The sequence below is a fragment of the Dipodomys ordii genome, unplaced genomic scaffold, assembly GCF_000151885.1.
Source record: "Dipodomys ordii isolate 6190 unplaced genomic scaffold, Dord_2.0 Scaffold141, whole genome shotgun sequence".
Lineage (NCBI taxonomy): Eukaryota > Metazoa > Chordata > Mammalia > Rodentia > Heteromyidae > Dipodomys > Dipodomys ordii.
Window position 1 is genome coordinate 1,496,418 of NW_012267357.1, and position 16,387 is coordinate 1,512,804.

Here is a 16,387-nt window from a genome sequence, read left to right on the forward strand (position 1 = left end):
GCATCAGGCTGATCAACTTAAGGGCTCCTTTAGTTCCAGATGCATCTACCCTAGCAGGCTGTGTCTTCTTTTTAGGAACCCAGGGTTTCAGTGAGGAAACAGCTATGTCACAGGTGCCTCTGGACCTCTAGATTGACCTTTGGGTCCTGAGACAGGTTCTCTTCTTTATGCCTCACTACAACTGGCTTGGTTTAAGAGATGCTTCTTCTGGTCCTCATTGTGGAAGGACAGTTGGGACTTTGACATGCCCTTGAGTTTATTTTAGGACTGATTAGGAATTATTCACTGCAAAGGGGCTACTTTCTTAGTTGCTCCTCTGGGATCTCTGAGCTGGCTGCCAATTAAAAGACATGTCACCAGCCTCTTGGGCCAATGGCTTTCTTCCCAGGGGCAGGAATGAAATGTTGGTGGAGGTCAAGGCCTGGAGAAAGCAGCTAATTAGTGAGAGAGTGTATCTTTTTCACACATGTGCTTCACAAGTGTTGTCAGCAACAAATGTAGCTTTCAGAGATACTTCCTGATCATATAGGAAAAGGGGGGCAGTAGCCAGCTCTTGCCACCTGTGTGGTGGAATGGGTTGGACAGGCAGGAATGACTTAAGCGCTCTGAGAGCCAGTCACTTTCATGTGGGTCATGAAGCATTTTTCAAGGCTGGCCTTGGGGGATATACTTGCTTGGAGATAACCTGCTTCCTTCTTCCTGAAGTTTGGTAGGGTCCTCCTGCTTCTAGGAGCAATAGGCAGCTCCTCCCACTGAAGCCTGCCATCAGTCTGTGACTTTGTGTGAGTTACTAATCTCTACGTTGAGAACAAGTGGAATTGTAGTCACAGTGTAGGCACTTAGCCAGTATAAGTCCCCTTCTTTCACATCATTCTTCTCCTACCATAGTAGCTCACGGCTGACACCTAAGGAGACTCCAGTATGGCTCAAAGCAGGGCAAGGTGTCACTTCTACTTCCTGACGTACTGGCCTGGGCACATTAGGATATCAGTCAGCACCCCTAACCTCTACTTTCACTAGGTGCCAGTAGGATCCCTTCCCAAGCAGTGATTACCAAAGGGATGGAATGATGGATAAGGTGCTGGAAAGGGCTGAAGAAGGCTCTACAGTCTGGACCTGTTGCTTCTTAGCTCCTAGACCAGCTGGAGGTCAGCTTGATGGCCTCTTCCCCTGACACTGGCCCAGCAAAAGCACACAGCTGGTGCCACACTAGCCCCTCCTATGCCCACATAGATGCACAGGTGTACTACTTGGGCCAGAGAGAATTTCTTCATCATGTATCTGTGGGGAAGGCCAGCTCAGTGTTCGGCTGCACTGGTGTGCCAACACTGGTATTTAATGAAACAGTGTTTTCTCTACTGCGGCTTGCTAAAGAATGACGGCACATTCACAGCCACAGTGGATGCCCATTGGTGAGTGATCCAAGTTGACTGTCCTATGTTTTGTTTTGTTTTGTTTTTGTCGGTTGTGGGGCTTGAACTCTGGGCCTGGCCGCTGTCCCTGTGCTCTTCAGCTCAAGGTGAGCGCTCTTGAGGCACAGTGCCACTTCCAGTTTTCTAGTGGTTTATTAGAGATCAGAGTCTCACGGACTTTTCTGCCCAGGCTGGCTTTGAACCATGATCCTCAGATCTCGGCCTCCTGAGTAGCTAGGATTACAGGCATGAGCCACCAGCGCCAGCTTCACTGTTCTTTGTGAGCCTTGTCCCTGACAGTTGTTGGAAGGACAGTTGCCTTGGGTTCCTGAGGGAAGCCCAGACTGCTCTTTTGCAGTTCTCCCCTTCTCTCACTATCCTGTCCTGGCCTCTGGCATCTCCTCTTTTAGATGCCATGGAGGCTCCTCATGGATTCCCTGACCCCATGCTCCTCTGTCCATGATACAGCACCCGCCTTGGACCAAGTTTTGCAGGGCCATCACTCCCAGTCCACACCCCACCCTGGGTCCTTCCTTCCAAGCACAGTAAGCCTCAGATAGCAAAGCAGCCTGGCCCCCACTGCCCTTTGCCTTTCTCCCTTGGTCCTGCTGCCTTATTTTGGGGGAAGCATTGGGCATAGATAAAAATAATGTTGGGGGTCACATCTGTTTCTTAGACAAGTGAGGAGGGGAGGCAGGGATGGTGATATCATGCCTTATCAAGAGGGCACAGGCAGTGACCTTGTGTGCAGCCTTGCACTTGGGGAGAAGCAGGGGAGCCTCAGCAGGTGTGTTGCACTCCAGCTGCACTTGCACATACAAGTTCATATGCTTGGTTCCCTAGAAATTCCAGTCTTGAGACAGAAGTCTCCACTTGGCTTGCCTAAGTGACAGGTGGAGGGCATTTGTGCATGTAGCCATCCAAGGCCTGGAGCTCTTCAAAGGAAGGTGCTCAGAACAAGCCAGGTGAGCAGGACAGTGACCCTAACAAGCAGCGCTGTGTGAATTCCTTTTTCTGCTTTCTGTGTCATTTCAGTATTCTCTTTTTGAGTTTTATTTCACCATCTAGCGTACAATTATCAAGTACAGCGGTGTCCTTCAGTGCAAGCTTGTCTGCATGTGTGTTGTTAGGGCCAAGTCCAGGGCCTCATGTATGTTAGCCTTTGCTCTACCACTGACCCACCCCTCTAGCCCTGCAAGGTCTTTTTCTCAGAGCCATCGGCTTCCTTCCTCCTCACAGACGGCAACAGCCTATTCGACTCTATGGCCAGCGGGATGCGTCTGGTCGTCAGCTGCATCTCCTCCTTCCTCATCCTATCGCTGCTGCTTTTCATGGTTCACCGGCTACGCCAGAGGCGCCGGGAGCGTATCGAGTCCCTGATTGGAGCAAACTGTGAGTGCCCTCTGAAGGCCACAGCCAGGGCCCTAAGCCAGTGCCTCTCTGGGTCTCAGGACTCCCCTGTCCTGGGTTTTACTCCTTTGGAAGAGGGTAAGATGAGGTGCGGTAATTTTCTTGGTGAACGAGTTGAAGAGGAAGGAGAAGGTGAGCCCGTCTATGTTGGTAGAGAATGCAGGGGTGTCCCTGGGAAGGCAGAGACACAAGCAGGCACTTTGAAAAAGCTGTCCATGGCTGAAATTAGAGGTGGGCCTTCCATCTTCAACCCTTAAAGCAGAAAGAACAATTTGTTCATTTACACAGTGATGTCCCTTTTCAGTGACCTGTGCTGTGAGTGGGAGCCACTAGCCAGAAAAGGAGCTCCTGACACCAGTGGCAGCTTGCAGTGTGTCTAGCCTTCTTTACCCTGAGTTCCTCAGCAGTCCATATGCCTGGCCAGCAGGTTTATCTGCTGTGTGTGAAGGGAACTTTGATGCCTCCTATGGCACCTAGGCTGAGTCTGGAAACCTCCCATCACCTGGGTTTGCCAGTTTTCTACCATGGGCAGGAGCCTTCCTCATGAGCCTCCTTCAGGCTCACTGAGCTCCAGGGTGTGTAGAACTCAAAGGCCTTTGAGGGTTGGACACCAAGAAGGACATTAGAGCTGGAGGGTGTGACAGTCCTAAGACTTCGCCTTGTCCATGAAGGGACAGGACACAGTGGCAGATTGCATGTGGGTGAGGGGTAAGGGCACATTGGTGGAAGGAACTAAGGATAGGAATGATCAGGAGAGGCTTTGCGCTAGGGGATAATGGGGTGGGAGAGTACTGGGCCCTGAACTCAAGGCCTTGTGCTTGCTAAACAAGTACCCTACCACTTGAGCCACACTCCTAGCCCTTTTTGCTTTTACTTTTCAAATGGTCTTCCTTTTTGCCCAGGCTGGCATAAACTGCCATCTTATGCTTCCTGTGTAGCTGAAGTAACAGGCCCCATGGTACCTCACCCAACATTTTGTTGCTTGGGATGGGATCTTTTTGCCTGGGCTGGCTTGAATCAGGATCATCCCAATCTAAGCTATGAAGTCTGGCTCCAAGTTAGGCTTCTTAATATGACATGTAGGATACCCATCTGGTTATAGGAGTGTGGCACGCTGGTGGCAGGCTCAGTCTTGGGAGGGAGGCTCAGAAACCAGGAAGCCTGCCTCCAAATGACACAACTCTGCCCCTGTTTCTCACTCTCCATGATCCAGTGCACCACTTCAACCTTGGCCGGAGGATCCCTGGCTTTGACTATGGCCCAGATGGGTTTGGCACAGGCCTCACCCCACTGCACCTTTCTGACGACGGGGAAGGTGGGACTTTCCATTTCCATGACCCTCCACCTCCCTACACAGCTTACAAATACCCAGACATCGACCAGCCGGATGACCCACCGCCACCTTATGAGGCCTCCATCAATCCTGACAGCGTGTTCTACGACCCTGCAGGTGCCTGCCCACCCCAGGGAGGGGACACAATCCAAGTGGGTCAGGCACACTGGACCAAGACCACTGGTCTTTTTGAGCTCCAGAGTCCTGGGGAACCCCTGTTTCTTTCTGTCCTTCCTTTTGGTTTTCCATTAGGGGCTCTTCCCAGGATTGGTCTTACAGAAAGGACTTGGCCTCTAGTACATGGGACCTTCTTTTCCTCCCTCCCATAAGCACCTGTTGAGCAGTTTTCAGTACCCTCTCTGCCCAGCTAGTCTCTTGGCTATATAGACTACCCATGTATGTGTGGTATGTGTGGAAAGGTGAAGAGACACTGTTGGAAGAGTCCCTCACATAATAGCAGGAAGAAGCTCAGGAGGTAGGCCAGCTGCTTGAGTCTGTTCTGCATCTGACCCTGAAACTCCTGGGACTGTGTAGCTAAGAAGAAATATCTAGTATGTTCTCTCTCTACCCACTTCCTCCTCTGTTGCTGTTTCTGGCCTGCAGTGAAGGTGTTCTGTCCCTATTTCCTATGGGCCTGCACACAGCACAGTGGGTATCCAGAGGTGTGCTCTGCTGTATGGTGTGAGGTGTGCAGGAAAGCCCTGGATTTGATCCTGCCAACAAAGCAGATTATCAAAGAGACCAGGATAGGGGCTACAGGTATAGCTGTATAGTTCAGTGGTAAAGTGTTTGTCTGGTTTTCACCCACCCTGAATTAGATCCCCATGCCCACACAAGGGGTGGGAGGGGTAGGGGAGACAGAGTGGGATAAACTTCCTACAAGAGTGGCAACAGGTCCCAGACACTATAAACCAGGCTGTCAGCTAGGGAGTCTGGAGAGTTTGCCAGGAGAAAGGTGCGTTAGCAGAGCCTCTTTCCACCAGCTTTCTGAAGCAGCTCATAGTAATGGGCAGGCAAAATTTAGCAAGTGGATTGCCTCTCCCCAAACCTCCCTTGAAACAGCTCTCTGCTGACCTCTGGGTGCCTTACACAGGCTGCCTGCTTCAACATTGTTACTGCTATAATCCAGCCGAAGCCCTGGGTGTTCTTCTGCCCTGGCAACCAGTATTCCTGCCTTTCTGCCGAGTCTCACCTCCCTTTGTCACTATGTCTTACCCTCCTCAAGCTATGATGGCACAGAGGAGCTATGCTGCCTGAATGTATGGGTCTGTGCATCTACTACTGACCCCAGCTCTCGGGAGCAGCAGGCACTTCAGAGCCCATGTCAGAAGGGCCCTCTTCCCAGCCCTGAGGTTTAGGGGGTCCGTGTACTACTCATCAGTGGTAGGAGTGTTCAGGCAGGGGAGTCCCCAGTCTGCCCAGCTTTGCTGTGTCCCCATGAGAGTCTGTACTTGCTTCGGACACCTCCTGACACCCCCTTTATCTCCTGCAGATGACGACGCCTTTGAGCCTGAGGAGACTGGCCTGCCAACCCCAGGAGATAGTAGCATTGAAGGTGCATTGCCCAGGTGCCTGGAGCAGCCTCTGCCTCCTGCTGGGACCTCTCTGGCAGACCTGGAAGACTCCACTGACAGCAGCAGCACCCTCCTTGTGCCCCCTGATTCTGCACAGATTGGTAGTGCCCCGGCTGCAGAGCCACCACCAGGAGGCAGCCATCACAGCCGTGGCTCCCTCAACACTGTGGTCTAGACAGCCCAGCCCAAAGCCCCAAGTGGGTTGGGAGCATCTCTTTGCTGTTGAGAAAACATCCATCCCTGCAGGAAACTTGGAGGGGCCCTGGAACAGCCTGGATCCCACTCCACTGCCACTCTTCCACCAGTGAGCCCATGTGTACATAGAGACTACAGCCAGCCTCCCTCTGGGAGCAAGCACCTGCACTGTTTCCTTGAGGGCTGCACAAACATGCATCGCTGCAGGTCACTGTCTCTTTAAATGGCAGAAGAATGGCAAATGTGTTCACATCACACATTTCAGAGGAAGGGAACAGGAGGCACTGGGCCATGCTCAAACCAATCTTGGGTTGGCTTGCTCACTGCACTGTGCCACTCAGATAATGTGGCTGGCTAGCCAGTCACCAACAAGTCACTGAGTCCTAGAGTGGGTGACGTGTGAGGACCTCTGCAGTGCATCCTATGGTAGCTGCCCTGAGGGCTGCCTGCAGACCATCAGTGTTGATGTAGGGGGTCTGTTTCAAGTAGACAGCCCAAGAGTACAGCATCCTCTGAGGATGGCCTCTAGTGCAACAGGGGACACTGAGGTACCTGAGGTGCTGAGTCGGGGCTGGAAAGAAGTTGATCTCCCTGCCCTCTCTAGCTGGGCCTTGCAAGCCTGGCCCCATAGCAGGAGGCCCCCGCCCACCCCTTTCATCCCTATGGCATTGCTCTGCATGGCTCCCCCAGGAGTCTGGACCTCTCCCGAGGCCTGGGCCACGCTGGCTCCTCTCTGTCACTCTGGAGCCCTGAGACCTTGCCTCCTGTTGAATGGCCCCCAGGTCTGAGGCCCTGTCCCCATCTTGTTTGTGCCATAAAGGATTATTTCACTGGGAGAGGGGTGCAAAAAGGAGCATCCAGGGCCATACCATCTCCACCACTGGGCCCAGCGCCTGGTGGCCACATGCACGCTTCCCCACCCCACTGCAGCTCTGAGTGTGGGACCTTTTGCCCAAGGGACCCTGTTGCCTGCTGCAGGCAGGGGTCTTGTCTCCTGACATGGACCTTTAGCATTTCTGAGGTTTGGAGATGAAGCGGGTTCTGTGCGATTTTTAGCACATCCATATCTTTTCTACGTTGAATGTCTGGATCTTTTCTTTTGTGTGCGTCCATGTGTGTCTATTTGTGGCCAAATGTTTTCAAATAGTGGTGGCTCCCAGGACCTCCGTGGAACCCCACTGTATGGGGTCAGCTGTGTCCGTGTGGGCTGCTGTGAGGCAGCCGTGTCTGAGCCTTTGCCTTTGGCAGTGGTTACTAAGGAATCTGGGTAGGAGGGTTGATGTGGGTCAGTCACATGGTGCCCACATTCTCACACTAGCTGGAGAGCCCCAGAACTTCATCTCAGAACTGGTGGGAAGTTTATGGTTTGTCACTGAGCAGCCTGTCCCTAGGCTTGGCCCACAGGAACTAGATGCTGCTGGCAGTACTCCCCTTGCCAAAAGGCACAACTTCCTTCCTATCACATGGCGGCCACAAGAGCCTCCCCTTTACTACAGAGGCCAGAGCAGGAAACCTCTCATACCTCTGGCATGTTCTGGGTGCTGGACAGCCAGGCTCCAAAAGGGCAGTCAAGTCTTATTAGTGTCTAGAGATTTATGAGGGTCCTGAGGGCCACCCCAGGAGAGCCAGTGGGAGCCTGGCCCCACAGCTGGAAGGGCCTTACCAGGCCTCAGCTGTTTATAGGGCCAGGCAGCCGTTAGGTGTATGAAATAGTAAGCTTCCTTTGGGGACCTAAGGACGGACACATAGGAGGCACTGAGGAAGTGGCTGGCTTTCTTCGGGACTAGCAAGGGTTTCTGTCCAAGGAGTTCTCAGGGTTGCCGGGTGATTCCCTCCCCTGGGAAGCATCAGGCCTCCCCAGGGTGCTCAGCCCACCGGCTCCTGAGGCCAGGCAGAGGGACCACTGCCCATTGCAGCTGCAGGCATGGGATCTGCTCATCTGTCCTCACCTTGCCATCCTGTCTGCTGCCTTGTCAAGAGCTAATTGATCCCAAGGCTAGCATTTGCAGAGTCGTGTTCTTGTGCGAGATGTGCCCAGTGCCAGTCCCAGAGGGACAGGCCAAGCCCCTGGGAGGCCCCACCCCTGGACTCCCTTGCCACTGTTTCTGAGACCAGGTGCCCTCTGACCTGCCTGGAGGTAGAATTTGATACTGTACATTGTCTCCATGCCTGTTTTTATGTTTTCCTTTCACTAAGGGTTTTAGTTTGGGTGTATTTTTGGTCGGGTTGGCACTAATCCTTTTCTTAAGATGCTGTGAGAACCATTTCATCCAAATGCCAAATAAACGTGTTCTGGAAGAGGTGTGGTTGATCCTTGGTGTGAACCAGCTCCCCATGGTGGCGGCAGCTAGGGCACCGTTTTTCAGCTGGATAGAACACCCCCTGATGTCCTTCGGCTGAGGACCAGGTGGAGCTGAGCTTGGCGCCTTTGAGCAGAGTATACAGTGAGAGGGTTGGCCCTGTGTTCAGCTGCACCCCCTGGCACCCAAACCCTGTGCCTCAGAGAATGCTGCTTCATAGGGGGTCCACACTTGTGGACTTCTCTTTCTGTTTAACTAGGCTGCTGTGTCATCTGACTGTAGAGAGCCAGTGTGAGGAGGGGTGTATATAAAGGAAGGCTTAGGACTTGGCCTAGACTTTTTTCTAGTCTCTCTCCTGGTAGCTGTAAATATTCCCTCCCTGCAGTACAAGTGATCTGCCCTGCAGTACAAGTGATCTGCCTCTTTCGGGCCTGTTCTGAAGCCCAGCCAGAATATAGGTCTCAGGATGGGGGGAAGATGGGGGGGGTATGGCTATAGCCCCAGAGAGCTGGGATGGCGCATGTCTCTACCTCCTTAATGTTTATGATATGGACGGAGCTCCCTCTGTGGGAGTCATCTCTAAAATAGGCTGGACATTCTTGCTTTTTCTGGCAGAGTCCTGTAGCACTAGAAGAAGCAAGAGTCAATGATGGGCTTGACTCTCTGTTAGGGCTCAGTTGGTGGGAAGTGGGGGAGCCAGGCCCTACAGCACACAAAGGAGCTAAGGCCACAAGCCCAGCTGAGTTGTAGCCCTGAAGCGCTCACAGGTTGAGCACGAGGAGCCTAGTGGAAACTGACGGGGAAATCTTGGACTCTTGGGCTCTACTGTCTTATCCCACTGCTGTACTTCCAATAAAATACACCCAACTCATGATAGGAAGGAAGGGTCCTGGGTGACATGCCCTAGGAGGGACCCCTCAGGCTCACTTCCCTAACCTCACTTTTCTCCACTGGGAGGTGCTGTGATAGGCCAGGCTATGCAGCGGGAGGGGGAGACAACTAGGCTGAGTGAAGGTAGTAAACTGGAGGCAGGATGTGGAAGGGCTTAAAGGTTAGGAAGAAACTTGAGTCCTTTGACGGGGATAGAAGCGTCATTCTGTCATTCCTAAACTGATGCTGGTGGCTCATGTCTGTAATCCTAGCTACTCAGAAGGCTGAAATCTGAGGATTGCAGTTCAAAGCCAGCCTGGGCAGAAAAGTACCCATGAGACTTAACCTCCAATAAACTACTCAAAAAAGCCAGAAGTGTCTGTGGCTCTAGTGGTAGAACACTAGCCTTGAGCACAAAGAGGCTCAGGGACAACGCCCAAGTCGAGTTCAAACCCCAGAACCAGAAAGGAAACAAAAACAAAAACAGCTTCATCTCTTTGCTAGAACACATCTGTCATGGCTGGTAGGGATTCCTTGAGCCATGCCAACACCATGGCCATGCCTGAACCCCTTCACTAACATTGGAGAAGCTTGACACCTAGCAGTTTTCCCCAGGGGGAGGGATATCAAGGGCCTTGCATGTTCCAGGCAAGCGCGCTCACTGAGCTGCACAGGAAACTAGAAAGCTGTGGCCTATTCTCCAGCACTGAAAACTGCAAGCACACCCAAGTTGAGCTGACACCCACAGGTACATGGGTGTGCAGTGTGGAGCTCTCTCCAGGCATGTCTCCTCTCCTGGATACATTGAGCAGCAGAGGAATCACAGACCACTTTCAAAAGACCGCCACCTAGGCTCAAGCCCAGGCCTCTGCAACTGCTGCCCACCTGTGCCAGGCAGGGGCAGAGCAGGAGAGGAACAGCTTCCCTGGGATCCTTGGATAGGGTAGTTCTTGCAAAGAGATGTCAGTAGGAAGAAGGTTGTGGTCTTGGGATGGGGTTAGTGTGAGAAATATCCACATATACCCTACCACCGTTGCGCCTGATGACAACCATTTTAACTAACTTCCTTGCTGGTGACTTTAGCAAGTCACTCCTGATCCCATCTCCATTTCCTCTATAAACAAGAAGGGTAGGCACACACACACACACACACACACACGATTAATTCTGGGCAGTATTCTGGCTTGCAGCACATGCTGGAGTGTAGCCCTAGGATCAGAGCGCATGCCTGGTGAGTTTAGAGCACTCCCTGGTGGCTGTGCTTGAGTACCACCCACTCCCACCCTACCCAGGACTGTCCCCAGTTAGCCACGCCTCTAGCCCACCCCACTAATAAATATGTAGCAGTCTCGCTAGCAGCCTGGCTCCAAGGTTTTCCGCCGCTTGCTAGTTCTCCCTAGTCACAGCTGCTGTGGCACCATGCGGGCCCTGGGTTTCCTGCTCTTTTTCCTTGAGGTGCAGCTGGTGGTGCGATCAAACTCTGAGGGTGAGCACCATAACCTTACTCATCTGGTCTCCAATCTACCCAACCCTTTGGTACTCTCTGCCACCCACTGGGTCCTACTGGGGGTGGTGGGAGGGGGAGGTAGTTTCAATGACAGGAAAACAGGTTCTGAGCCAGACTACTGGGTAAGCCTGCTTCCCACTCCTGGACCCTGGCTAGGAAGGAACTTGAAGATCCAAATGGTCTCTCAGCTCACTCTCCTGCTCACTGTCTGCAGATGCCTGGTGCTACGACTCCCAGGACCCCAAATGTGGTAAGGACAGTGTTGTATGAAGCTGTGTGAGATTGGTCTGTGTCCTGAAGCCACTAGAGGGGTTCAAACGTGGCTATCATACTTCCAGGGTCTCTGCAGGCTCCTTGGTGTTCCACATGTGACTCTTCTTTGTGTGTGTCCTCATTTGCTGTGATCCCTACTCCTACTCTTACTAGTCAGGGTCTCTGAGCCTATTGGTAAGGAGGAGGTACCCAATGAAGGTTTGTAACCATGTGCCAGAATATTCTATTCTGTCTTGCTGTGGGCCAGTGGGTTTACAGATTTAGTGACTAGGTCAGATGTAGGCAAGAGGTGGAGAGGTGACCTGTCCAGAGACTAGGACTTCCCCAAGCCTCGGCTATTTTGGGGGTGTGTGGGGTCCATACTCTGAGATCCCTTCCAAGCTAACTTCAGATCTTATTTTCTCAGGCCCCACCCATTGGAAAGAACTAGCTCCTGCCTGTGGGGGCCCAACCCAGTCTCCCATCAACATTGACCTTCGTCTGGTCCAGCGGAACAGCACACTAGGACCTTTCATCTTTCGAGGCTACAACTCGGTACCTCCAGGCCCTTGGACTCTAGAGAATGATGGCCATACAGGTCAGCATCCTGGAGTCAGGACCTCCCTTACCCCACAGACCATGGCAGGAACTCCACACACGCTTAAAAGAACTCCCATGGCTACACAGAATCAGAGCACTCACACAGGAGCTGAGACATCAAACAGAGATCAAGCTACCCACCGAGGTTACAAACCTCTGAGTCACTGATCCCCACACATGGGCTAAAAAGCTCTATACCGCTTCCATAGGAATAACAACTTCCACAAGAAGGCAGAACTTCCACATACAGTGGCCAACACATCTCTCTCCAATAGGTGTCAGAATTCTCTCTACAAATAAAAACTGGGTGAGCACTGAGCTCATGCCTATAATCCTAGCTACTCCAGGAGACTGAGATCTGAGGATCACAAGTTTGAAGCCAGCCTGAGCAGGAAAGTCTATGAGACTCTGTATCTCTAATTAACCACCAAAAAAGTAGGAGTGTGGCTCAAGTTGTAGAATGCCATCTCTGGGTGGAAAAAAAGCTAAGGGACTATGCCCAGGCCCTAAGTTCAAGCCCCAGGGTTGGAACACACACACACAAAAATAATTGACTTTGGCCCCTGAAGACAGGACACACAACAGTGGGAATCCCCCTTCCCCTCAAGATCAGTTCATCTAAAAAATTTTAACCGCTCCACTCCATATAGCTGGAGCCATGTCCCTCCCTTGCCCAGCTGGTGGTCCTGCGGTTCAAGCAGGGAGAAAGCCAGCGTCATGTGTGCTCCCTTTAGTGCTGCTCCACGTGGATGCTGGTCTGCAGGACCACCTGGAGATTCGGGGAGGAGGGCTGCCCTCACCTGCCTACCGGCTGCTGCAGCTGCATTTCCACTGGGGAGCCTGGAGGCACACAGGCTCCGAGCACAGCCTGAATGGGCAGCGGCACTCCATGGAGGTGGGATGCTAGGGGGAGGGCTACATGGAGCTGAGGGAGGTGGGAGAGGGCAGTCAGGCACCTCCTAGATCTTCACCTCCCCAGATGCACCTGGTCCACATGAACATAAAATACCAGAGCATGGCAGAAGCACGAAGCCACGCCAATGGGATTGCAGTGCTGGCAGTGCTGCTGGAGGTGAGAGAGGAGCCTGGCAACTCCATGTGTGTGTTCAAAAAGGGGTTCTCTAGTTGGGTATGAATGGCTCACACCTGCAAGCCTAACTATTCAGGAGGCTGAGATCTGAACATTGAAGCTCAAAGCCAGCCAGGACAGATGCATCTCCAATTAGCCAGCAAAAAGCCAGAATTGGACAGACACTGATGGCTCACACCTGAAATCCTAGCTAAGGAGGCTGAGATATGAGGATTGAGGTTTAAAGCCAGCCCAGGGAAGGAAAGTCTGTGAGACTCATCTCCAATTAAACACCAGAAAACTGGAAGTAGCACTGTGGCTCAAAATGGTAGAGGGCTAGCCTCAAGCAGAATATCTCAGGGACAGCTCCCAGGCCCCTGAATTCAAGCTCTATGACCAAAAAAAAAAAAAGGCTGGAAATGGGGTGTGGCACAAGTGGTAGAGCATCAGCCTTGATCAAAAATGCTGAATGAGCAGGAGGTCTTGAGCTCAAGCCCAATACCTGCACAAACAAAACCAAAATCAATAAGGGGGTTCGAGTGAGGCCGAGGTATCAGGGTGGGCCTTTGGCATCTCTGGGGGGTAGTATGAAGAGTGCTTCTCAAATCTATAAAGTGCTAGGCACCAGTGGCTCACACCTGTAATCACAGCTACTCAGGAGGCTGAGATCCTAGTTTAAAGCCAGCCCAGGCAGGAAATCTGTAAGACTCTTCTCTCCAACTAAGCACAAAAGACCAGAAGAGGTACAGAAGAGCTGTGGTACAAATGATTAGGTGCTGGTCTTAAGCACCTCAGCCTGAGTTCAAGCCTCAGGATGGACGTGCGTGTGGACACACACACACACACACACACACACACTATTTATAGGGTTTGTGGAATTTAAAGGATTCCATGGGAAGGGTAACAAGGGGAGGTGGCTTTTTCTAGGTCAGTGAGGGTAACCCATCATTCCTGGAAGCTTTCTTCTAGAAACGTCTCCCTGCTCCCAGTGTCCCTATCTTTGGAGACTCCCTCATTCAGAGACCCTCATTGAAATCCTCCTTCCCAGGAACAGGACCTTGAGAACCCCAACTTCTCTACCATTGTGGCCAGCCTGACAAACGTGTCTTTACCTGGTGAGGAGCAGCACCCACTTGGGCTGGACATTTCTGGGGGTGAAGGGCAACAACATAAGACAGCAGATTCCAATCTCTTCTCCCCTTCTCTGTCCAGGGGTTTCAAATCTGACATCCACCTTCCCACTGGCCTCGTTACTGCCAGGCACCTCTGGACTCTCCAGATATTACCGCTACATGGGGTCCCTGACCACCCCAGGTTGCGAGCCATCAGTGCTCTGGACAGTCTTTGAGAACACTGTTCCCATCGGACGCTCCCAGGTGAGGCCATGATCACGGACCACTGACCACCATGGTGAGCCAGGGCCCTCCTGCTCACAGCATCACCCCTTCCCTGCCTATGTCCTTCTTGTCTTGACCAGTCTTTTCCTTGAACTCTTAGGTAGCCCAGTTCCAGACTGTGCCCCAGACCCAGCTACCAGGTTTGCACCCCAGGCCGCTCACAGATAATTTCCGCCCCCAGCAGCCTCTTGGGGGTCGCAGGATCTGGGCCTCTCCCGGAGCTTCCATCCGTGGTGCAGCAGGCCCATCCTCCAACCACACTCAGGGAGGGTTGCACTGGGTTCTGCTGGGCTTGGGGCTCAGCCTGTGGCTCTGGCATGGCCCCTAGGATCCAAGCATGGCAATAAAGAAGGCTTAGAGTGACTCTGGCCTATTGTGATTGGGGAAGGGGCTGGGCTGGGCTAGGCTGAGTTGCCTCCCTCCAGGGAGGATTCCTGCCCCAATCCCTTTAGCCTCAGTTTACTGTCTGTATAATGAGGAGACTCCTGGGAGAGCCTTCGTTTCCCCTACCACAGTCAGCTGGTACCCTCTACCCAAATCTCCAGGACCACCCCTAGATCCTTCCAGAGTCACCTGGTCAGATGGGAGGAAAAAAGACAGAACATCTTAGAAAAGCCTGTCACATCTGCAATCCTAGCTCCTCGGGAGGCTGACTCAAGGTTTGAAGCTAGCCCAGGCAGAATCTGTGAGACTTCATCTCTAAAATAGTCATCAAAAAGCAAGGCTAGAGGTGTGGTTGGAGCTGTAGAGTACTGACCATGAGCAAGCTGTGGGAGAGCTTGAGTCCCTGAGTTTAAGCCACAGTACTGGCAGAAAGAGAGACAGAGACAGAGAGAAGGAGGAAAGTAGGGAGGAAGGAAGGAAGGAAAGTAGGGAGGAAGGAAGGTAGGAAGGAAGGAAGGAAGGAAGGAAGGAAGGAAGGGAGGAAGGGAGGAAGGAAGGAAAGAAGGAAGGGGACACAGATCACAGTGGCTCACTGTGATCTGAGGATCGTAGTTCAAAGGCAGCCTGGACAGAAAAGTCTCTGTGAGACTCTTTTCTCCAATTAACCACTTAAAAACTGGAAGTAGAGCTGTGGCTCAAAGTGGTAGAGCACTAGCCTTTAGCAAAAGAGCTCAAAGACAGCACCCAGGCCCTGAGTTCAAGCCCCACGACCACCACCACTAACAACAACAACCCAACTTTATTCCAAGATCATACATTTTATTTAAAAACCAAGCTGGGTGGGGCTGGGAAGGTAGCTCAGTGGTAGAGTGCTTGCCTTGCATGCATGAGGCCCTGGGTTCGATTCCTCAGCACCACATAAGCAAAAACGAAAAAGCCGGAAGTGGCGTGGTGGCTCAAGTGGTAGAGCACTAGCCTTGAGCCAAAGAGCTGAGGGACAGCGCCCAGGCCCAGAGTTCAGGCCCCAGGACCGGACCCCCCCCCCAAAAAAAAACCAAGCTGGGTGATCAACCTAGGGATAATATGCCTAGTTAAATGACAACCCCAAGAGAGGAAGTAAAAGGTTACTGGTTGCAGACTCTGGTGGGCCAGGCTTCACAGTGTTACTGGCTCCTGGTGACAGCTAGCTAGCCAAGTGGTGAAGCCATGTCCCTGTACAGTCTGGGAAGTCAGGCTGTGGAGTGTTGAGTACAGAGCCACACTGTGGGGGAGATGCTGGCTTGTAAGCAACTGGTATAAGTGTCCTTTGTGTCACTGCCCAACGCAAACTGAGTCCAAATGACATAGAGTAAATGAGACTGTGCAGTGAGAGGAGAAAGCCCGCAGTCAGCAGAGTAAGGCAGGCAGGCTGGGCTGCAGCCCAGTTGATGCCATGTGGAGCATGTGTTGATGTATTGGGGTTGCACTGACTGCAGGCCACAGTGTCTCAGCCACCCACTTGCGCCACATCTATTACATCGTGTGTGGACATCTTGAATCCAGAAGCCCTAGAACTTTCTTATTTGTAATCACAACCCCCCACCCCTAGGAGTCAGATTGCAGACCCCCAAGCTATGCCTGCTGCCACTCCCTGGTCCCCCCAAAAAGGGCTCTATGGGCCCCGGCCAGCCCACACTCAGTTTCCAACGGTGATCATCTGCCCCTGCCCGCCAGAGCCATTCTCCGCCAGAGGACTGCCAGGCCGGGCAGCCTCTGCCCCCCACCCTCCAAAGGCACAAGCTCTGGCCAGTAGCGCCTGGAGTCTCCCTGTGAGCGGCGGAGAGGGCGGATCTGCCTCTGGGGATACCAGAGCCTTTCGGGCTAGCAGGCAACTTCTGCACCTCTCCCAGGTCAGCCCTAGGTGTGGCCATCCTCAATCTCCTCCACCTTGCTGGGCTCCGGGTGGCACTGGAGTTTTCTTATGGTTCTTGCGTGCTGGGACTCGATTGGCGCCGCCGTCGGTAGGGTCCTCAAGGGTGTCGTCCGCAGGTTTCGTGGCTGCCACGAAAGCGTTGACCGTGCCTAGAGCCCGTAGCAGGGAGGGG

At 52.7% G+C, this 16,387-nt stretch overlaps 2 protein-coding genes across 3 annotated transcripts in view; both read left to right on the forward strand.

Moving 5' to 3' along the window:
• Dgcr2 (DiGeorge syndrome critical region gene 2) overlaps window positions 1-8,226 on the forward strand; it is a 47,382-nt gene extending 39,156 nt beyond the window's left edge. For both annotated transcript variants that reach the window (XM_013031567.1, XM_013031568.1), the window contains exons 8-10: window positions 2,652-2,804; window positions 4,036-4,272; window positions 5,648-8,226. In XM_013031567.1, coding sequence (XP_012887021.1) covers window positions 2,652-2,804; window positions 4,036-4,272; window positions 5,648-5,904 — 647 coding nt within the window. In that variant the 3' untranslated portion in view covers window positions 5,905-8,226. The remainder of the gene's footprint in view (window positions 1-2,651; window positions 2,805-4,035; window positions 4,273-5,647) is intronic.
• Window positions 8,227-10,462: 2,236 nt separating this feature from the next.
• On the forward strand, window positions 10,463-14,282 carry LOC105997165 (carbonic anhydrase 15-like). Its single transcript, XM_013031498.1, has 8 exons — window positions 10,463-10,580; window positions 10,816-10,851; window positions 11,281-11,451; window positions 12,188-12,348; window positions 12,433-12,525; window positions 13,571-13,637; window positions 13,735-13,898; window positions 14,020-14,282. Exons 1-8 carry the CDS (start codon window positions 10,514-10,516, stop codon window positions 14,245-14,247), a joined length of 987 nt encoding a protein of 328 aa, XP_012886952.1. The 5' UTR covers window positions 10,463-10,513; the 3' UTR covers window positions 14,248-14,282.
• Window positions 14,283-16,387: the final 2,105 nt, after the last annotated feature.